Source organism: Balaenoptera ricei, chromosome 1 (genome assembly GCF_028023285.1).
Source record: "Balaenoptera ricei isolate mBalRic1 chromosome 1, mBalRic1.hap2, whole genome shotgun sequence".
Taxonomy (NCBI): Eukaryota; Metazoa; Chordata; class Mammalia; order Artiodactyla; family Balaenopteridae; genus Balaenoptera; species Balaenoptera ricei.
In genome coordinates, this window is record NC_082639.1 from 154,229,904 (window position 1) to 154,249,249 (window position 19,346).

The 19,346-nt window shown below is 42.4% G+C and overlaps 1 protein-coding gene across 7 annotated transcripts in view; it reads right to left on the reverse strand.

The window, feature by feature from the left end:
• HHAT (hedgehog acyltransferase) overlaps positions 1–19,346 on the reverse strand; it is a 361,708-nt gene that overhangs the window by 263,445 nt on the left and 78,917 nt on the right. For all 7 annotated transcript variants that reach the window (XM_059938732.1, XM_059938751.1, XM_059938765.1 and 4 more), the window contains 3 exons: positions 17,953–18,147; positions 15,278–15,493; positions 6,663–6,834 (listed from right to left, as the gene is read on the reverse strand). In XM_059938732.1, coding sequence (XP_059794715.1) covers positions 6,663–6,834; positions 15,278–15,493; positions 17,953–18,147 — 583 coding nt within the window. The remainder of the gene's footprint in view (positions 1–6,662; positions 6,835–15,277; positions 15,494–17,952; positions 18,148–19,346) is intronic.

The following is a 19,346-nucleotide window of genomic DNA, read 5'->3' on the forward strand; positions in this document are numbered from 1 at the left end:
GACCTAATCACAGAACTAAAGAACACTTCCCCTCTCCCAACACCTTATATACTAAAGTTCTTTTTACTCAGCACATCACGTCCACCTTTCCAAAATACATTACAAAGCATACTAAAAGGCAAAAAGCAAACAAACAAACAAACCAAAGCACAGACAAAGCAGCAGATCCAGACCTAGATATGGCAGGGAGGTAGGAATTATCGAATTGGGAATTTAAAACAACTATTATTAATATATGAAGAGTTTTAACGGAAAAGGTAGACAACATGCAAGAATAATGTAAGCAGAGAGATGGAAATGCTAAGAATCAAAGAAATGCTAGAACTCAGAAACACTGAACAGAAATGAAGAAAGCCTTTGAAGAGCTTATCAGTAGACTGCATACAGCTGAGGAAAAAACCTCTGAGCTTGAGGATTTGTCAATAAAAACTTCTAAACATGAAAAGCAAATAGAAAAAAGACTGAAGGAAATAAAACACAGAATGGAGTACCCAAGAACTGTGGGACAATTAAAAAAGGTGTAACATAAATGTAATGGGAATACCAGAAGGAGAAGAACAGAAGCAATATTTGAAGCAATAATGACTAAGAATTTCCCCAAATTAACATGAGACACCAAACCAAAGATCCAGGAGCTCAGGGAACACCAAGCAGGATAAATGCCCCCAAAACTGCACCTATGCGTATCATATTCAAACTTCAGAAAACCAAAGACGAAGAAAAAACACTGAAAGAAGCAAGGTGGTGGAGGTGGGAAACATCTAACCTGTAGAGGAACAAAGATAAGAATTACCTCCCGCTTCTCCTAGAAACGTGCAAGCAAAGAGAGTAGAAGAAAACATTTAAAGTACTGACAGGAGAAAAAACAACCACCTAGAACACTGTGGTCCTGTGAAAGTATCCTTCAAAAGTGAATGACAAATAAAGCCTTCCTCAGACAAACAAAAATGGTGGAATTTGTTTCCAGTAGACTTGACTTGCAGGAAATGTTAAAAGAAATTCTTCAGAGAGAAGGAAAATGATATAGGTTAGAAACTTGGATCTATATAAAGAAGGGAAGAGCTAATAAATGAAGGTAAAATAAAACCTTTGCTAATTCTTTTCTATTCTTGATCTAACAAATAACAGTTTGTTCAAAATAATAAAAGCAACAATGTATTTACCACTACAGTTTACATATAAGTAAAATGAACGACAGTAATGACATGAACGACAGGAGGGAGGAATTAGGAATATTTTATTATAAGGAACAATCAGGAATATTTTAAGGTACTTGCAGTACCTGTTAAGTGATATTGTGTTATCTGAAAATAGATTCGGAGTAGTTGTAAACGTATACTGCAAATTTTACGGCAACTACTAAGAAAGTTAAGAAAGAAGTATACTTGATATGCTAAGAAAATAAAGAAAATGGAATGATATAAAATGTTTAATTAAAAACAAAAAAGGCAAAGAATGAAACATAAAAATAGGAACAAAAATCAAGGGCGATGAATAGAAAAGAGTAACAAACATGACAGATAATAAGCCAATCATATCAATAATCACTTTAAACATCAATGGTCTAAATACATCCAATAAAAGACAGAGATTATCAGAGTGGATCAAAAAATAGGACCCAACCATATATTGTCTAAAAGAAACCCACTTTAAATATAAAGATACAGTTAAGTTAAAAATAAAGGCATAGAGAAAGATATACCATACTAAGACTAATCAAAGCTGGAGTAGATATATTTCAGACACGTCAGACCTCCAAGCAAGGAAAATTATCAGAGATAAAAAGGAGCATTACACCAGTGAGGGCTCAGGAGGAAGTGAAGAACACAGTAGAGAAAGACTCTATCATCTTAGAGAATACACATATCATAATAGAATGTTGGCAGAAATATGAACATTAAAGGTGTTGTCATTGAAGGCTCAGAAGGAAATAAGGAAAATGTTCTTGGAAACTGGAGTAAAAAGAGACCTTTGTTATATTGTGGCCAAAAAAGTCTAATTGAATTGTGTCCTACCATTGTTGAAAAGCAGAATTTGTAAGTAATAAACTTGGATGTTTAGCTGAAAAAAAAAAAGGGGGCATTACATAATGATAAAGGGGTCACTTCTCTAAAAAGACATAATAATATATAATACGTATGTGCATAACAACAGAGGGTCAAAATATGTGAGGCAAAAACTGATAGAAAAGCAAGGGGAAACAGATGAATCCAACTATTGTAATTAGAGATTTCACCACCCCTCTAACAGAAATGGACAGATCTGTCAGGCAGAAAATCAGTAAGGACATGGTTGAACTCAACAGCACCATCAGTCAAGTGGATATAATTGACATCTATAGGCTATTTTATCCAACAACAGAACACACAGTCTTCTCAAGCTCACATGGAACATTCTCCAAGACAGACCACATTCTGGACCATACAACACACCAAAATAAATTTAAGAGAACAGAAATCATACAATGTCTGCTCTCAGAGAATAATGGATAATAATGGAATTAAATTAGAAATCAACAATAGATAGCTAGGAAATCTCAAAATACTTGGAGATTAAACAGGAAAAAAGGTAAGGATGTCCCCTCTCACCACTCCTTTTCAATATCATACTGGAAGTCTTAGCTAATTCAATGAAAGAAGAAAATGAAACAAAAAACATACTTTGGGAAGGAAAAAATTACTTTTCCTTGCAGATGACATGACTGTCTATGTAGAAAATCCCAAAGAAACAACAATAACAAAAAAACCTCCTGGAATAAGAGATTGTAGCAAGGTTGTACAAAATAAGGTTAATATAGTAAAGTCAATCACTTTTCTATTTACCAGCAATAAACAAGTGGAATTTGAAACTAAAAACACAGTATCATTTACATTAGTACTCCCTCAAAAAAATTCAGGTATACATATAAATATAACAAAATATGTGCAAGTTGTATATGAGGAAAACTAAAAAAGTCTGATGAAAGAAATAAGAACTAAATAAATGGAGAGCCAGCCATATTCATGGATAGAAAGACTCAAGATAACAAGATATCAATTCTTCCATACTCCGTCTATAGACTCAATGCAATCCAAATCAAAATCCTAGCAAGTTATTTAGTGGATATCGACAAACTGATTCTAAAGTTTACATGGAGAGGCAAAAGACCCAGAATAACCAGCACAACATTGGAAAAGAAGAAGAAAGTCAGAGGCCTGCCACTATCTGACTTCAAGACTTACTTTAAAGCTACATTAATCAAGACAGTGTGACACTGGTGAAAGAATAGACAAAAAGATCAATGGCACAAAACAGAGAGCCAAGAAATAGACTCATAAATATAAATAAAGTCGACCAATCTTTGACAAAGGAGCAAAGGCAACATAATGGAGCAAAGACAGTCTTTTTAACAAATGGTGCTGGAAGAAATTCATGTCTAATTTCTTATACCTTTCACAAAAATTAACTCGAAGTAGATCACAGACCTAAACATAAAACACACAACTCTAAAACTCTTAGAAGATGACACAGGAGAAAACCTAGGTGACATTGGGGATGGTGGATTTTTTAGATACAACACCAAATGCACAATCCATGAAAGAAATAATTGATAAGCTGGATTTCATTAAAATTAAAAACTTTTGCTCTGTTAAAGACACTGTCAAGAGAAAGAGAAGATAAGCCACAGACTGGGAGAAAATATTTGCGAAAGACACACCTGATAAAGTACTGTTATAGTGGCAAGTATGTGGAATAGCAGGCACTCATAACTTGCAGGTAAGAAAAAAAAAAAAAAAGCCAGCTTGAAAAATGTCAGTTTGGCAGTTTCTTACGAAAATAAACATGTTCTTACCATATAATCACTCCCTGGTATTTATTCAAAGGAGTTGAAAACTTATGGCCACATAAAACTCTGCACGTGGATATCTATAGCAAATTTATTCATAATTGCAAAACTTAGAATCAACTGAGATGTACTTCAGTAGGCAAACAGATAAATGAACTGTGGAACATCCAGACAATGTAATATTATTCGGCACTAAAAACAAATGATCTATAAAACCATAAAAAGACATGGAGGAACCTTAGATGCGCATATCACTAAATGAAAGATGTCAATCTGAAAAAGCTACATACCGTATGATTCCAACTATACGACAACATTCTGGAAAATGTAAAACTATGGAGATGGTAAAAAGATCAGTGGTTGCCAGGGATTAAAGGGGAGAGAGGGATGAATAGAGCACAGAGAATTTTTAGGGCTGTGAAACTACTCTGTCTCATATTATAGGAGTGGATACACGTCATTACACATCTGTCAAAACCCACAGACTGTACAACACTGAGTAAATGCTAATATAAAGAGGGACTTCGGGTGATAACGACGTGTCATTGTAGGTTTATCAATTGTAACAAATGTACCACACTGGTGGGAACGTTGATACTGGCGGAGGCTGTGTACGTGTGGGGCAGGGGATATATGGGAAATCTCTGTACTTTGCTCTCAGTTTTGCTATAAATCCAAAATCGCTCTAAAAATAAAGTCTATTTTTTTTTTAAAAGATTTTATGAAAAGGGAATGATAAACCCAAAAGTCAGGTTATCTTTGTGGAGGGGGTGAAAGGAGGTGATGGGGTTATGGGTGCAAACAAAGGGCTTGTAGGATTCTGGTTAGTTCTTAAGCTGAGTGGTTGGTACCCAAATGGACCCCTAATGACTTTTCTTTGTCACTGGATTTACCACCCTTAGTGCTGACCTTAGGAGTAATAGCTGTCTGAGATAACTTTTCCTTTTTGTTTAAGCCCCATTTTCAGTTTTGCTTTCCAGTTTTCATAGTTAAAATCACCGAAACGGATACAATCTCTTAATTTGGATGTAGTACAACTGGGATCTGATTTAGCATAAGCCATCACTTAATCCTATTTTGTTTGCCTAAGTGTGTCATTAAAGCCTTACATTATTAGTTACCTCCAACTACGAAAAAAGATTTTGTCTGGGAAGAAGAGACTGTCATTAAAACAACTCAGCATTTTTCCAATCCTAAAAGGCATCTTCCTTGAAAACATTCTGATTAAGCATGTGTGATAACAAGGGCAATCAAGATTTTTTTTAAAAAAAATCTATAAATCACCAAACAGATAAGGAGTCAGGCTATTACTCTTGCCCTCGGCAGGGAGCAGCTTAATCTGGCCGGAAGATCACACATTTCCCATTGGAGCCACAGGCTGGAGGTCAGACCACGGGGCTGAATTTCAGTTCTTGAAAGGAGTGAAAAGAAATGAGAAGATTTCGTTCAGAAAGGAGCACGTTCTCTGCTGTTTCGGCCAGAGGAATAAAGAACGATGGCATCTCCACAGAAAAGTCTTATACTGGAGACTGTGTCCTGCTAAGGAAATAAGACCTGCAGCCCACCTACTTGCAGACAGAAAGAAATGGGTAGACAAGAAAAAGGGGCCAACAGAGGGGCCTACATAAGAACACACCATTAATTCTATCTATCAGACATTTTACGAGGTAAGCCCTTCACCTTCATGGTTTCACTTAATCCTCCAAACAACCCTGCAAATGTGAGTCTGCTCATTTGACAGGTGAACATGCAGACAGTTGTAGTAAGCTGCCAAAGATTGCCCACTAGCGACTGGTGGAGCCGAGGTTCAAGCCTATATCTGCTGTGAATGGATAAAGAAGATGTGGTACATATATACAACGGAATATTACTCAGCCATAAAAAAGAATGAAATAATGCCATTCGCACCAAAACAGATGGACCTAGATTTTATCATACTACGTGAAGTAAGCCAAACAGAGAAAGACAAATATCATATGCTACCACTTATATGTGGAATCTAAAAAAATGATATGAATGAACTTATTTACAAGACAGAAGTAGACCCACAGACATAGAAAACAAACTTATGGTTACCAAAGGGGAAAGTGAGTGGGGTGGGGGAGGGATAAATTAGGAGTTTGGGATTAACAGATACACACTACTATATATAAAATAGATAACCAACAAGGACCTACTGTATAGCACAGGGAACTATACTCAATATTTTGTAATAACCTATAAGGGAAAAGAATCTGAAAAAGAAAATATATATATATATATATATACACACACACATATGTACGTGTGTGTGTGTGTATATATATACACATATATGTATGTATAACTGAATCACTTGCTGTACACCTGAAACTAACACAACATTGTAAATCAACTACACTTCAATAAAAAAAAAAAAAAAAAATACCTGTATCTGTCTGACTCTAAAGCTCATACTCTTTGCTTTATATCATACAGGAAAACAACAAGGATTACTGCAGAACTCGGTCATAAAGCCTTACCTCTTAGCAGGGACTAAGAGGCTGCACCCAGCATCTCTTGCCTTCTCCTGTCAAGTGCAATGCTGGCCACACCAGGAAGACGCGGACCCAGCTGAACTTCGCAGGATTCCATTAGGAAGAGGGATTGCTACCATCCTTGGTTCCAAGACCACCAAGCCTGACCCTCCCCTCTGTCAACCACCTCACACATGCGTCATCTCGGCCACAAGAGGAACAAGGTGAAAAAAAGGAGGGTTTGCTCAAGGCGACTACACCCCTGTCTGCCCCTGGTCCAGCTTCGCCGTGAAGCTACCTGTCTCCATGCTTGTTCTACCGCCAGTGATTTCCAACATTACCTAAGGTCCAACATGAGACGGCCCTCAGCAGGGAGGTGCTGCTGTAGATGGCGTGCATGTACATAAGATGAATCATCAGCTCCGCCAGCCACCAACAGGAGAGGAGGCGGCCCAGCCCCAGGGCAAGGATGGAAAGGCTGGCCTTCGGCGAGCCCTGCTCCTGCTGCTGCATCTGAAGTAGAAACAGAAGAAGTCATTAGATGGCACCTCCATTTTTAAAAGCTTTCAGAGTCCCCTAGACAACGTTTTTATAAATTTTCATCTTCGCTCTATCTTCTAAGGGAGGGCTGGTTTAGTTTGCCTTGGGAACACTCGGCGTTCTCGGGTAAAAACACCCTGCCCGACAAATACCATATGATATCACATATATGTGGAATCTAAAAATTATGAGACAAATGAACTTATTTACAAAACAGAAATAGACCCACAGACATAGAAAGCAAACTTATGGTGACCAAAGGGAAAAGGGGGTAGGGATAAATTGGGAGTTTGGGATTAACAGATACAAACTACTGTATATAAGACAGATAACCAACAAGGACCTACTGTAGAGCACAGTAATATATTACAAGATGTTCAATATCTTGTAATAACCTATAATGGAAAAGAATCTAAAAAAAGAATAGATAGATAGGTAACTGAATCACTTTGCTGTACAACTGAAACTAACAGAACATTGTAAATCAACTATATTTCAATTAAAAAAAATTTTTTGAGTCATGTCCAAACTAGAAAACTCTGTCCAAGAGCAAGAATAGGGTGGAGGCCACAAGCTAGCCCAGTGCCGAGAACCAAGGAGGGGTTCTGCATCCCTTCACCCCAGCAGCAGCCCTGCCAAAACCCAGGATGGAGGGCAGTTCCTGATGTATCCTACCTAGACAAACACAGAAAAACAAGAGAGCGCGTATAAGTTTTCCAGATCTTACACTGACACGATTTTATTACACTGAAGGCTGCCTGGAAATGCAGAGGTGAATTGATCGCCTTAATTATGAAGTTGTATCTGCACACATTAGCTGGCAGAGGATATGGACTTTGTTCAGCAAGGGCTTGACAATGAGGGCTCCAGACACTACATGAACAAGAGAGGCCCATCCCTAGGGGAAGGTGATCCTGACACGCTTCTTTAATTTCTCCTCTCCTCTAACCATCAAGGTGCAGTGGGTCCCACGGCAGCCAGGAGGGGCGGCAGGCACTGCCCTTAGAGGTGATGGGCTATCTACACTCCAAGGAATTAATTTCTATTCCATTCTTGAGCATCTATTCTACCACGGTCTCAAACGGTCCTCTTACAGCAAGAAACCAGACCGAGAAATTCTGGCTGGCACAGTGAAATTCCAATAAGCTGCATAAATGGCTTTCCCCCTTTTGCCATCTGCTTGGTTAGCTACGCCCAGGAAAGCTGTTGGTTTAAATTTTTTTAATGTAAGCTGATCACATTAATAGGAATTTCCTTTCATTTTCTTCAGGTCACCTCAGAAAGATATTTATTAGGAAACAGAAGTAACTGCTTTGAAGGATCCACCCAGCCAAGTTTGACAGGGGAAGCGCTAGCTGGGAAGGTTATCCAGGAAGGAAGGTGGGGCACAGGGGGATTTGCAGTCCTGCAGGGACCGCAGCTCACTGCAATTATAGCCGCAGCACAGGAACCCAATGCAGACCCCTTTCCCTCTCTAGGCATAACTGAGGGTGGTTTTCATATGAATCCTTACGTCAAGCATGCATGCTACATGCTACAAAGTCTGGAGCAGAGCATCGACAAGCCAGTGGATGGCGAAATCCTCAGTGAGAGACGCCCTACCTGTCCGATCCCTCGTGTCTGCATTATATAATTGAGAAGAAAAAGGAAATAACCCAAACTTCCAACAGTAGGGGCTTGGGGCTTGGTTAAATGCATGAGTGCACCTCAATCTTACGTAGCCATGAAAACTATTTTTTGATATAAATGTGCATAAATAAAGACAGACTGGAGAGACAGACACCAAAATGGCAGCAGTGATGGTAACCTTTGGATGGTAAGATTCTTAAGTTATTTTTTAACAATTATTATTTTTGCAATCAGAGCAAAAAGTAATATAACTTTACCATATTGTGAAGACTTTGGTACTCTCTGTTAGAGAGGCAAGCCCTCTGTTTCTGCAGCCTTCTTGTAAAAAATGCCAAGTCTCAGGACCTCCCCAGGGGAGCCCACCATCCTCTCTATGAGCAAGCAAGCCTCTCTCTCTTTTGTGCTACCCATCTTTATTTCTCCTTACCTTCCCACCTCACTCGGAGACTTTCTTAGTTACACGCTGAGTTGCCCTTTGTTCATTCTCAACCCTTTTCCAGCTCTCTAAAGCAAACTCATTTTGACCAAATGACCATCAGCAAATGAAGAAACAATTACGAATACAGTGTCCATCAGACTATGGAGGCTAAAACCGTTCACACCAAGGCAACAGGGGAAGCTAAGACATGAAGAGGCACCTAAAACCATTCCAGACCAACAGAAGGGGCCTTTCTTGGTGCCAGACTCTTGGAGGAAAGCAGATTCCCTGACTGAATGTGATAACGACCTCAAAAGCAGTGTTGACAAAAGACAATCTTTGCACAACTGTCTCCAGTGTTCCCAAATAAGCAACTATGCACATGGCCTGCAGGACCCTGAGCAGTTGCCTAACCCCAAGCTCAGGTCCCCTGAAGACCAGACCTGCACCCGAGGCCTTGGAGCATCACTGGGTGTGCAGCCCCGTCCCAGGGAGAGAAGCATCTAGACGGGAGGGAAGCCACTGTGAAATCAGAACAAACAGCCACGCCAGGCAATCAGGAAAATAAGTCTGTCCAATCACCTCCAGCTCCAGGCCACCACATTTCAAGGTCAGTCCAGAGGCCCTCCTTTCCTTCCCCTAACAATGCACAGTCTAAAATGACACGAGTATCTGTAATTAAGAAGAAACATGAGGTGCATTTTGTGACTGACTGGCTTCCCAGTAATGACTTTCCTACTTTCCCCAGGGCCAAACTTGCTCTCCAGGTTTAACAAGGCATACTTATGTGTCACCACTGGACCAGAAGGGCTGGGCTTTTCTCTGCAATCCTCCCTTTTTGATGCTGGATGCCTCCCCATTCAGAGTAAGAGAAACGTCTATTCCTTAACTGCACAAGTAAACACAGCAGAAGGAAAACAATCCGATTTTTCATTCTCTTTGCTTTTACTTAAAAACATGGTTATTAGTCTTTCTGCAGAGTTGTACTGTTATTACAGCCCATTTATATTTGCCCCTTGTCAATTCAGCAAGGAGGAAAAGACACACCATACACAGCTCACCTAATGAGCAACTATTCAACCTCTGCATGCAAAGCGTTTCACTTGAGATATTTCAAACTGAGGGGAGTGCCAATCTTAAGACCACTGGCAACTGCCATCAATGGGAATTTTTAGTTAAGGCTCCCCTAAAAAATACACACTAATTCATCTGCGAAGTGCATTTTAAAACACGTTATTTTTTAAAACCTCATTTCATGCAAATTGCATAAAAAGGAATATCGAAGCCCTTCAAAGATATTCTAATGATTAAAGATGACAGTTCTCAAAGATGAAAGGTTCTTTTCTTTCACATACGAATAATACCCATGTTGGAGAGCACCAAACAGAAGCCTTCCCCAGAGGCAACTGTTCAGCTGAGTTACCTCTGCTCCAACCTCCACGCGTGGGTCAAGGGCACTGTAGCCCGAGTCTTGTTCCTTTGTAACGCGGGAGCTTCTCTCCAGCCCAGGGTCATAGACCGAACCCCTACTCCCAGGAAATCGTTCCCTAATCAGGCCCTCACTACCCCTCCCCAGCACCCAGACCAAGGCCGCTAGTACCAAGTGGTCTCTGGCAGAACAGCAAGTGGGGCCTGCAGTCGGCGTAGCTGCCACAGGACTGGGACCTGGTCTGGCCAGCTTGAGCCTCCAGACCCGCACGTCCACGAGGCCACACTGCTTCCTCCCGCCAACTCCTGTGAGGCTCACCGAGCTGGTGACAAGGCTCTGTCTGGTCTTTGTCCCTCCCACCCCGACGCGCATTGCGTTAGCCGGTCCTTGCCTCTGCGTTACCATCTGTGAAGTGGGAGTAACGACAGGGCCTCTCCCCTGGGGTTGTTGCCAGGATGAAAGGCATCAGAACATGGAAAGCCTGGTTAGGAGTAAGTGCTCGGTTAGGGTTACTTCTCACAGTTGGCATCGTTCCAGATGCGCCCTAGAACCAGAGCCCACCCCATACCCCTAGTGGTTTCTCTGGGACACTGACTGCCAGCCCTGGTCCTTCAGGGGCTGGGCCCTCCCCTGCACCTGCAGCCACTGCCTGCATCTGTCTTCCGCTGGCCTCCTCTAAGATCAAGGATGGTCCCTGCCCAGAATGGCCCCTGCTGCTGCCCTCACCTATCAGCCTGGACACCCAGGGCCTCGGTTCTGGCATAAACTTATGTTAGTTCTCACCCTCGGGAGCTTCCCTGGGTGAAATCTGAAACTGGCCCCTTGTACACAGGGGGCAAGGAGAGACCAAAGAAACAGCCAGACCATTCCGGATTGGCAGGTGGCAGGTTTAATAAGCAAGGGAGCTTACAGATGAGCCTTGTCTTGGGCGCTGAAAGGCAAGTAGATCTCTGCATCCACCGGCCAGAATTTTAAAGTTTAAATAGAGGCCTTACCTGGGTTTAGTCACATAGTCAGTCCAGATGGTCTCAACAACACCTTCCTCTTTCAAGGTCAAGGCTATGTCCCTGAAATGGCTCCCAGTGTGGGAATGGCAGGCAGAACGTATATTCCAAGCACAGGGGAGGGGTGAGGAGCCTCCAACTGCCCAGGTCCAGACTGCGGGTCAACCGGTGGTCACATCCTTTCAATGCCCTCCTCCAACAGCTTACCCCAGAAATGCCCCCGCTTTTGGATAACAATAACAACAATAATAGTAATAGTTAACACATCATAGTGTTAGATGTCAAGCTCCACTATCTATACAAAATCATTTAATCCTTATAACAACCCTATGAGGGAGGTATTATTACTTTTCCCATTTCATTGATAAGGAAACTGAGTCACAAATAAGGTGAGTAACTCACCAAAAGCTCTCAAGCCAAAGCAGAGCAGGGATTCAAACCCTGTAACAACAGGATTGGGCGCAAGAGTCTTTGCTCTTAACCACCAACCTAGCTCCCTATTTGAGCGCTGGCTCCTCCCCTCGGGGCAGGAGCACAGCCCTCAGGCAGGAAAAGCCCCCTGGTCCTCCCACACCCAGGCTCACCGTCCTCCCCCATATCAGCTCCTCCCTCACTGCATGATTCAACCTGCTCAGAGTTAAGATGTGGTGGCCCCCGGCTCCAAGCTCAGCAAATAAACAGCATTTCCTGCCTTTCCCTAGACCTCCCCGACCCTGTCCCCCGACCTCGTCCCCGGCTCCGTATCTGAGTTCCATAGAACCCTGGGAGAAAAATAAACGGGGCCCATATTCCTGAAACTCCAAATGCCATCAGAGATGGCCTTCAAGTTAAGGCACTGAGGCCTGTTGACAGGCACATTTTCCCCTGTTCATGATTGATGTGTACAAATTTCACATGCCATACGTTACAGAGGCACCTCTTCTATACTTGCCTCATCTTGGATATGCAAATTTACACACTAAAAAAAAAAAAACAAACTGGGTGAAAGAGAACATTCTCCCAGGGTGGACCTAGTACTGTAAATTTATGGACTGTGGTTTGCCCAGCTGGGTTCGTCTCCATGGTGAGGCTCTGCCGCCCCCTGGTGGCAAGTCTCTGCCTGCTCTTTAGAGTTTGTGAGCGTTGACCTGAGAAGCTAAGAGCCAAAATTTCAATACTACCATTTCCTATTACATTTATTCATTCACACAAGCACTCGTTCAGAGCAAACCTTACTTACAAGCTCTTCCAGTTGGCTTTCTTCCTCCCCCTCCCGGCTTCTCTGAAGGAGCCCTTTCACTACTAGATTAGCTCCCTAGTTTAACTGCTCTCCTTTTAGACCCATTTTTCTCATAGGAGGTTAAGTGCCCCATAGACACCCCCAGCAACTGCAGAAACCACCTGGCTTGTTTTTATTGCCCTGTAGCTTATTAAACATTTTGCCTCTTCTAGACTGACTTTTCTATGAATCTTCTCAGACCATAGAGAAAGGTTTCAACTTGCCTATTTGAGTTCCCTGCTTTCGGCAATTGCTACCATTTTGAAAGGGGTAAAAGAAACAGAGAGAGGGGACATAGATGCTACCTGCAGTCTCCAGACCTGACTCCCTACAGGGAGAAACCCCTTCATTTCCCCAGGCTGAAACTCGAGAGCAAGAGCCTTTGGCTAAGGATTTAGGTGAGCGACAGTCTCAAAGCTCGCCTCTGTGTAACATATTCAGGACCCTGAGACACGCCTCTCATATTCCCTCAAGACCCTACAGGGTACAATCAGAAAGGAGACGACAGACGAGAACTAAGAAGAATGATGATTTGCCTAACAACGAAGTACAGATCCCATAGGGCTAAGCTCCTTGATGGATAAGAGGCAGTTAGGAAAATAATGTGTTTCCTCTTTTTTTATGTATACAAATTTATTTATTTAATTTTTGGCTGCATTGGGTCTTCGCTGCTGCACGCTGGCTTCCTCTAGTTGCAGCGAGCGGGGGCTACTCTTCGTTGCGGTGCGCAGGCTTCTCATTGAGGAGGCTTCTCTTGTTGCGGAGCACGGGCTCTAGGCGTGGGGGCTTCAGTAGTTGTGGCACACAGGCTCAGTAGTTGTGGCTCGCGGGCTCTAGAGCGCTGGCTCAGTAGTCATGGCGCACGGGCTTAGTTGCTCCACGGCATGTGGGATCTTCCCGGACCAGGGCTCGAACCCATGTCCCCTGCACTGGCAGGTGGATTCTTAACCACTGCGCCACCAGGGAAGTCCCAATTTGTTTCCTCTTAATGGGTTTAGTCTATATTTCTCTGAGAATTATCTGCCTTCAAGAGAGGGGTGGGGGTGTGCTTGTGGATGTTTAGTCCAAAAGTTATTGACTGCAATGTTAGAATTAAAAACTTACAGTGGCAAGGAGGTTGTAAAGGAGACAAAATTCGGAGGACCTGAACCCACCCTACCTTGGGTCTACCCCACCCTCACCCCACCCCCTGCTCTTCTAAGAACTTCGGATAGTGGTTCTCTACCTCTAACAGCATCAGGAACACGTTGCTGGGCCCCGCCCCCCGGTTCCTGATTCATTAGGTCTGGGGTGGGGCCTGAGAATGTGCATTTCTGACAACTTCCCAGGTGATACTGTAGCTGCTGGTCCAGGGACCACACTTTGAGAATCTCTGAGTTAGAAGATCAGCTGCCATCACTAAACCACCTCTTTCTTTTACACAGCAATTTTAACCATGATTTTCAAACACAGATTTTAAATTCCTTCATGGCAAAAGAACGATCCTAGGTAACCCAAACTGAGGTATGAGAAACCACATACTAAACATACATCTGCCCAGAATATCAATTTCACTTAAAGATTTGCAGAGGGGAAAACATTCAATGATTTAACTGGCAATTTTTAAACATTAAGTTATTGTTATAATGCAGAAATATACTTCTGAGTACAATGTGTAACTCAGTGAAATTTTTAAGACAAAATAAGGGATTTCTAAGAACCCTCCTATTTGTGCAGGGGGCACCTTTCGGGTTGCCCTCCGGAAATGTCAAACACTGCTGCTGGCCCTGCTCTTCGAACTACGTGTCCAGGCCCCAGTGTGTGTGCACATGTGTACATATGTGTGCTTGCTCATGTGTGCACTGTGTGTGCATACGTGTTACTCATGTGTTCTCACCTCCATGGGGACTGTTCTGTTGGGGGGAGGGAGGCAGGAATGTCCTTTGAGAAACACTGTTTTTAGGGATCATCAATTGATTACTCACACTTTAGGTGAATTAACTTAGTACACGTGTTCCACGAGGCTAGCTGTGGAATGAGGAAAAAAATCCGAACTAGGAGGAAAAGTGAGGTGGCAATGACGAAGGTGGCTTCCCATGAGCTTCAGACAAGGCTGCTGTCCAGACAAGGCTGCCGTCCAGAAGTAGGCAGGCGAGATCCTGGGCAGAAACAGGCACCCAGACCCGAAAACACACCATTGCTTTCAAACCCTCTTCAACTCCACTCTGTTATCCCATCCAGATCGCCCTGAACAATTCCCAGGCCACGGCAGAGCTGTTTCAGAAGCAGTTTGTGAAAATAAAAGGGCACCTATTATTTGCCAGCTAAGAGCTCAGCCAGTTCCTCCTTCCACTTTGCAAGTACTACCATGAGAAGCCAGTTTTCTTTCTCTGGGACTTCCCTGCGGGGCATGCCTACCCCCAAGTTCCTGGCTGTGCCCAGTTATTATTTCTGGCTGCCACAGTCCACAGAGAATCCGGGTGGGAGCTCCTACAACCAACCTGCACAAGAGATATGCTGACCTTCATTTTGAAGGCTTATTTCCCCGAAGTATTTCATTCATGATCAGAAATCATGACAATAATGTGTGCTCTAAACTTGTGGGCGCCCCTGTATGAAAAGACTCACGGATGACCACAGCAGCAAAGACAGAAGCATCATCTGCAGAAACACCCATCCAATCCCCGAAAGGCTCTCACCTGTGCGATGAACTCCGGGAAGCTGAGGATGGGCCCGTTGTGGAAGACTGGGTAGTAGAAGACATAGGCCACCAACCAGGGAAAGAAGCAGAATGTGCGCTCAGCCGGCGGCTGCTGCCAGCAAAGCTCCAGGCTGAAGCTGGTGTAGTACAGGCAGCGAACGGTCAGTGTGAACTGCAGCAAGTAGTACTCATTTTCCGTCTGGTACCACCCTCTCTGCAAAGTCACAAGGAGACAATAACCCTGAGTGTCAAGGAGGAACGTCATCCAGTCTCCCAGGAAGGAGATCTCTTCCACAGGCAGAGCAGCTGTCCCATCCAGGGAGTCGAGAACCACTGAACAGCAGGTAAACATCATTGATCATCAAAACAAGCAATTAATGAGCAACGGGCAGGACAGTGTCCCTAACATCAGCCATAAGCGTCACATTAAGCCTGATGCAACACAGAGTGAAGGTTTTCCCAGATATGCATCTGTCAGATACACCAGCGGACAGCATGGAGATCAGCTACATCCAATGGGTACTCTAACAGCTCCTTCAACAACTCTGAAGACAAAGAGAGACTTATACAGGCAGACCTCAGGGTACTGCAGGTTCGGTTCCAGACCACCGCATTAAAGCGAACACCGCAATAAAATGAGTCACACAGTTTTTTGCTTTCCCAGTGCACATAAAAGTTATGTTTACACTATACTGTAGTCTATTAAACTGTGCAACAGCATTATGTCTAAAAAGACAAAGAACATAGCTTAATTTAAAAATACTTTATCGCTGAAAAAAAGAAACAATGCTGTTGATCATCTGACAACGCAGGGTTGCCACAAACCTTCAATTTGTTAAAAAAAAATGCAATATCCGCAAAGTGCAATAAAATGGGGTGTATCTGGAAATGTCACGTGGGATTTATGTGTTCAGCATATCTTTCCTTCTGTTCTTCTATCATTAATTTGGCTCCACATGTAGTTGAAGACTATTTTCCAAATAAGTTTTAGAGAAACATCGTCAAAAGAAATAGTCCCTGTCCTCAATGTACCTAAATTCTCATACCGGAGATAGGTATGTAAAAGTATAATTACAACACAGCATGAAATAATAACAAGCACGTACAAAATTAGGTATGGAACAAAAGACTAAGAGCAAATGTGGTAAAATCTTAATATTGGGGGAATAAAATTATGGATCATTTTATAATCCTTATATTTTTCTATATTTTCCATATTTTCTATAATACATATGTATTGCTTTTTTAATGAGAAAACAGGTTATGGAAATAGATACAAGAAATAAAACTGGGACAAAGGAAAGAGTTGTTCACTTGATCCATGAGGGTCTTTTAAGGCTTTACACTGAAAAACTAAGTACCGAACAGAGTTTCTATTCCACGTCCAGGACTTCAGCAGCCACCAAGAAAAACCAAGAAAACTGCATGTGTGAAAGTATGGAAACCCAGGGCAACTAGTTTCTGGTCATTTGCTCGCTCCCCTTCAGCAATATTTTTCACACCACCAGCTTACATAACAAATGGAATACTTATTTACCACCAACACCCATAACTGATGCTAACAGTCACCAATTAAAGGATAATTACAACTGGAGACCGTCTTTGAACATTTGCCAGGTCCCCCAAAAGTTAGGTGTGAATTTGTTTTTATTTTTATCGCAAATCTATTTTTAAGCACACTTATTTAAGTGATCACCTAGTTTAATCATTCTGGGAAGTTACGTATCTTTGTTAGGAGAGAGACGCTATGCTACCCTACTTTTTCTCTTAAGTCCACGTTTTGAGACAAGTGCTTGAAGTATTCGCTCCAGTCCATTGGTAAGAGTGAAGAAAAATTAAGGTAGCCTAACAACAGCAAGAATTCTTGAATTTTCAAAATGCTACCATTTTTACAAAATTGCTTAACACGTATTATCTTGTTGGATCCTTAGAACAACTCCATGAGGAAGGCAGAGCAGCTATTACCTCCATTTTCCAAATGACGAAATTAAGACTCAGAGGTTAAACACCGCCTCCAGTTTCAAGAGCAGGAGAGACAGTGAATAGAAGAGACTAGAAAACCACTGGCTCATCCTTCCCGTTGCATTCTTTCCCATGACTGTGCGGATCCAGGGCTCACCAATTCTAAGTGCCATCACTTAAATCAATGAAAAGGTGAACGAATGAATGAACAAAAATAAAGACACCACGGGAAGCCCAGTTCCACATGACTAAAGAAAGAATATCAAAAGCTTCCCAAGATGTTCTGTGCAAGGAAAATACCTGCCTTATCTGTTCAGGGACTATTGTGGGCTTCTGATGAGACAAGGAATGTGAGAGTTCCCTATAAACCGTGCAGCACTCTACAGATGATTGTTTTATTAAATGCATAGGGGATTATTGCTTTTTTCCCCCTTTGTTCCTGTGACATCTGGTACCATCCATGCCTGCCCAAACTGGGAGAAAAGGTACAAGGTCAGCGCTGGGCAACCTCCAAGGACTAAGACATAGTCAGATACAAAAGACTGCAGAATGCAACACCAGGGTTCACATGCATCAACCCCCTGTGGCCACTAGAGGGAGCGCCACCACAGTTCTTCAATTGACTCTTGTCTGAAAACAAAGGCATCTACCTGGATAAAGGCATTGCCAAAGGGGCCTTCTCCTTCCCAATGGTAAAACGGAGACTCTTACCTTAACTTCCTCCACATCTTGAAGCCTCAGTGTAGAGAGCAGGAAGAGAGAACAGAGCCATGACAGGAACAGCGACCGGAACTGGGCAACACAGAAGGAGATGGTGGTGTGAATAAGAACCATGGCTGTGCCTTGGGTCCCCAGTACACACCAGCAGGCCCACATTCCATAGGCTGTGAGGATCCAGGGTTTGTGCTGCAGACAGGGAGGGACCCAGTGAGAAAGACATGGGTGGGGGGCGGGGGAGGAAGGAAGAAAAAAGAGAAGGGTAAGTTAACAGGCATTGCTATTGAAGGTTCTACATAAAAGAGGGTAATGTCTTGTGACCCGTTAACCAAACTGTTCTCACTGGCCTGGGGATTTAGTGTAACACAGACAAAGAGGATTCAGAGGGACTTTCCACATTAACCCCAGAGTGATGGCTGCCTACCTCCAGGTCCCCAGAACTCCACCAGATCCACCCAGAGAAAGGAGCCACTTTCCTGCCTTCAGCCAAAACCACCCAGACCACTGGATCCCACAACAATAAGATTTATGGCTGACTTTCAGCAGACATTATGGGAGCCTGAAGACAGTTGGAAAAGCTGCCAACCTGGCACACTAGCCCCTGCGTACACTATTCTGCCAAACGAAGGCAAGATAAAATATTGGTGCACATTTCTCGGGAGTCTTACTGAGAAAACTGGACCATCCAAACCACAAAAGGCTTTCTAAAGTTTAAACCAGAGACTTACAAGTAAATCTCTAATTACATTTTTATTTCATTAGCATATTATTTACAGTCAAGTTTGTGTCACAGAAAAAGTATAGCTTACCTGCTTTCAGTGATATTGAGGCCTTTGCATAGTCAATCCAATTAATACATTTATTCCCATTTTAGGAGAGAATTTTTCTATTTCATTATCAAGTTTTATAGTTATTGACACTGAATAACTAAACAGATAAATTAACATGTCTTTGCTTTTACAATATACTCTTGGTCATATCTGGCTGGTAAATCCTTACTTAAAAAAACCACAATAATGTTTTAACATTGTTTGAGAGGCAACATATCTTAGTGGTGTAATTACTCAAGCTTTGAAGTCCAACTGCCTAAATAAATCCTGGTATCCCCATTAACTAGCTGTGTGACCCTCGGCAACTTACTTAATCTCTCTGTGCCTCGGTTTTCTCAGATACAAAATTAGGATAATAACAGTATCTACTTAATGAGGTTGTCGTGAGGATTAAGTTAAGTTAATGCATGTAAAATGCTTACAACGGTGTCTGCATACACAGGAAGGACAAGGCAAATACTAGTTATTATTCCTATAGGAAAATATGATGTGGCTTTTTGGTGAGCATTCAAAAATAGGATTTCCAGGAATACACTGAGTTGAAAAGTAGGGGCTGCT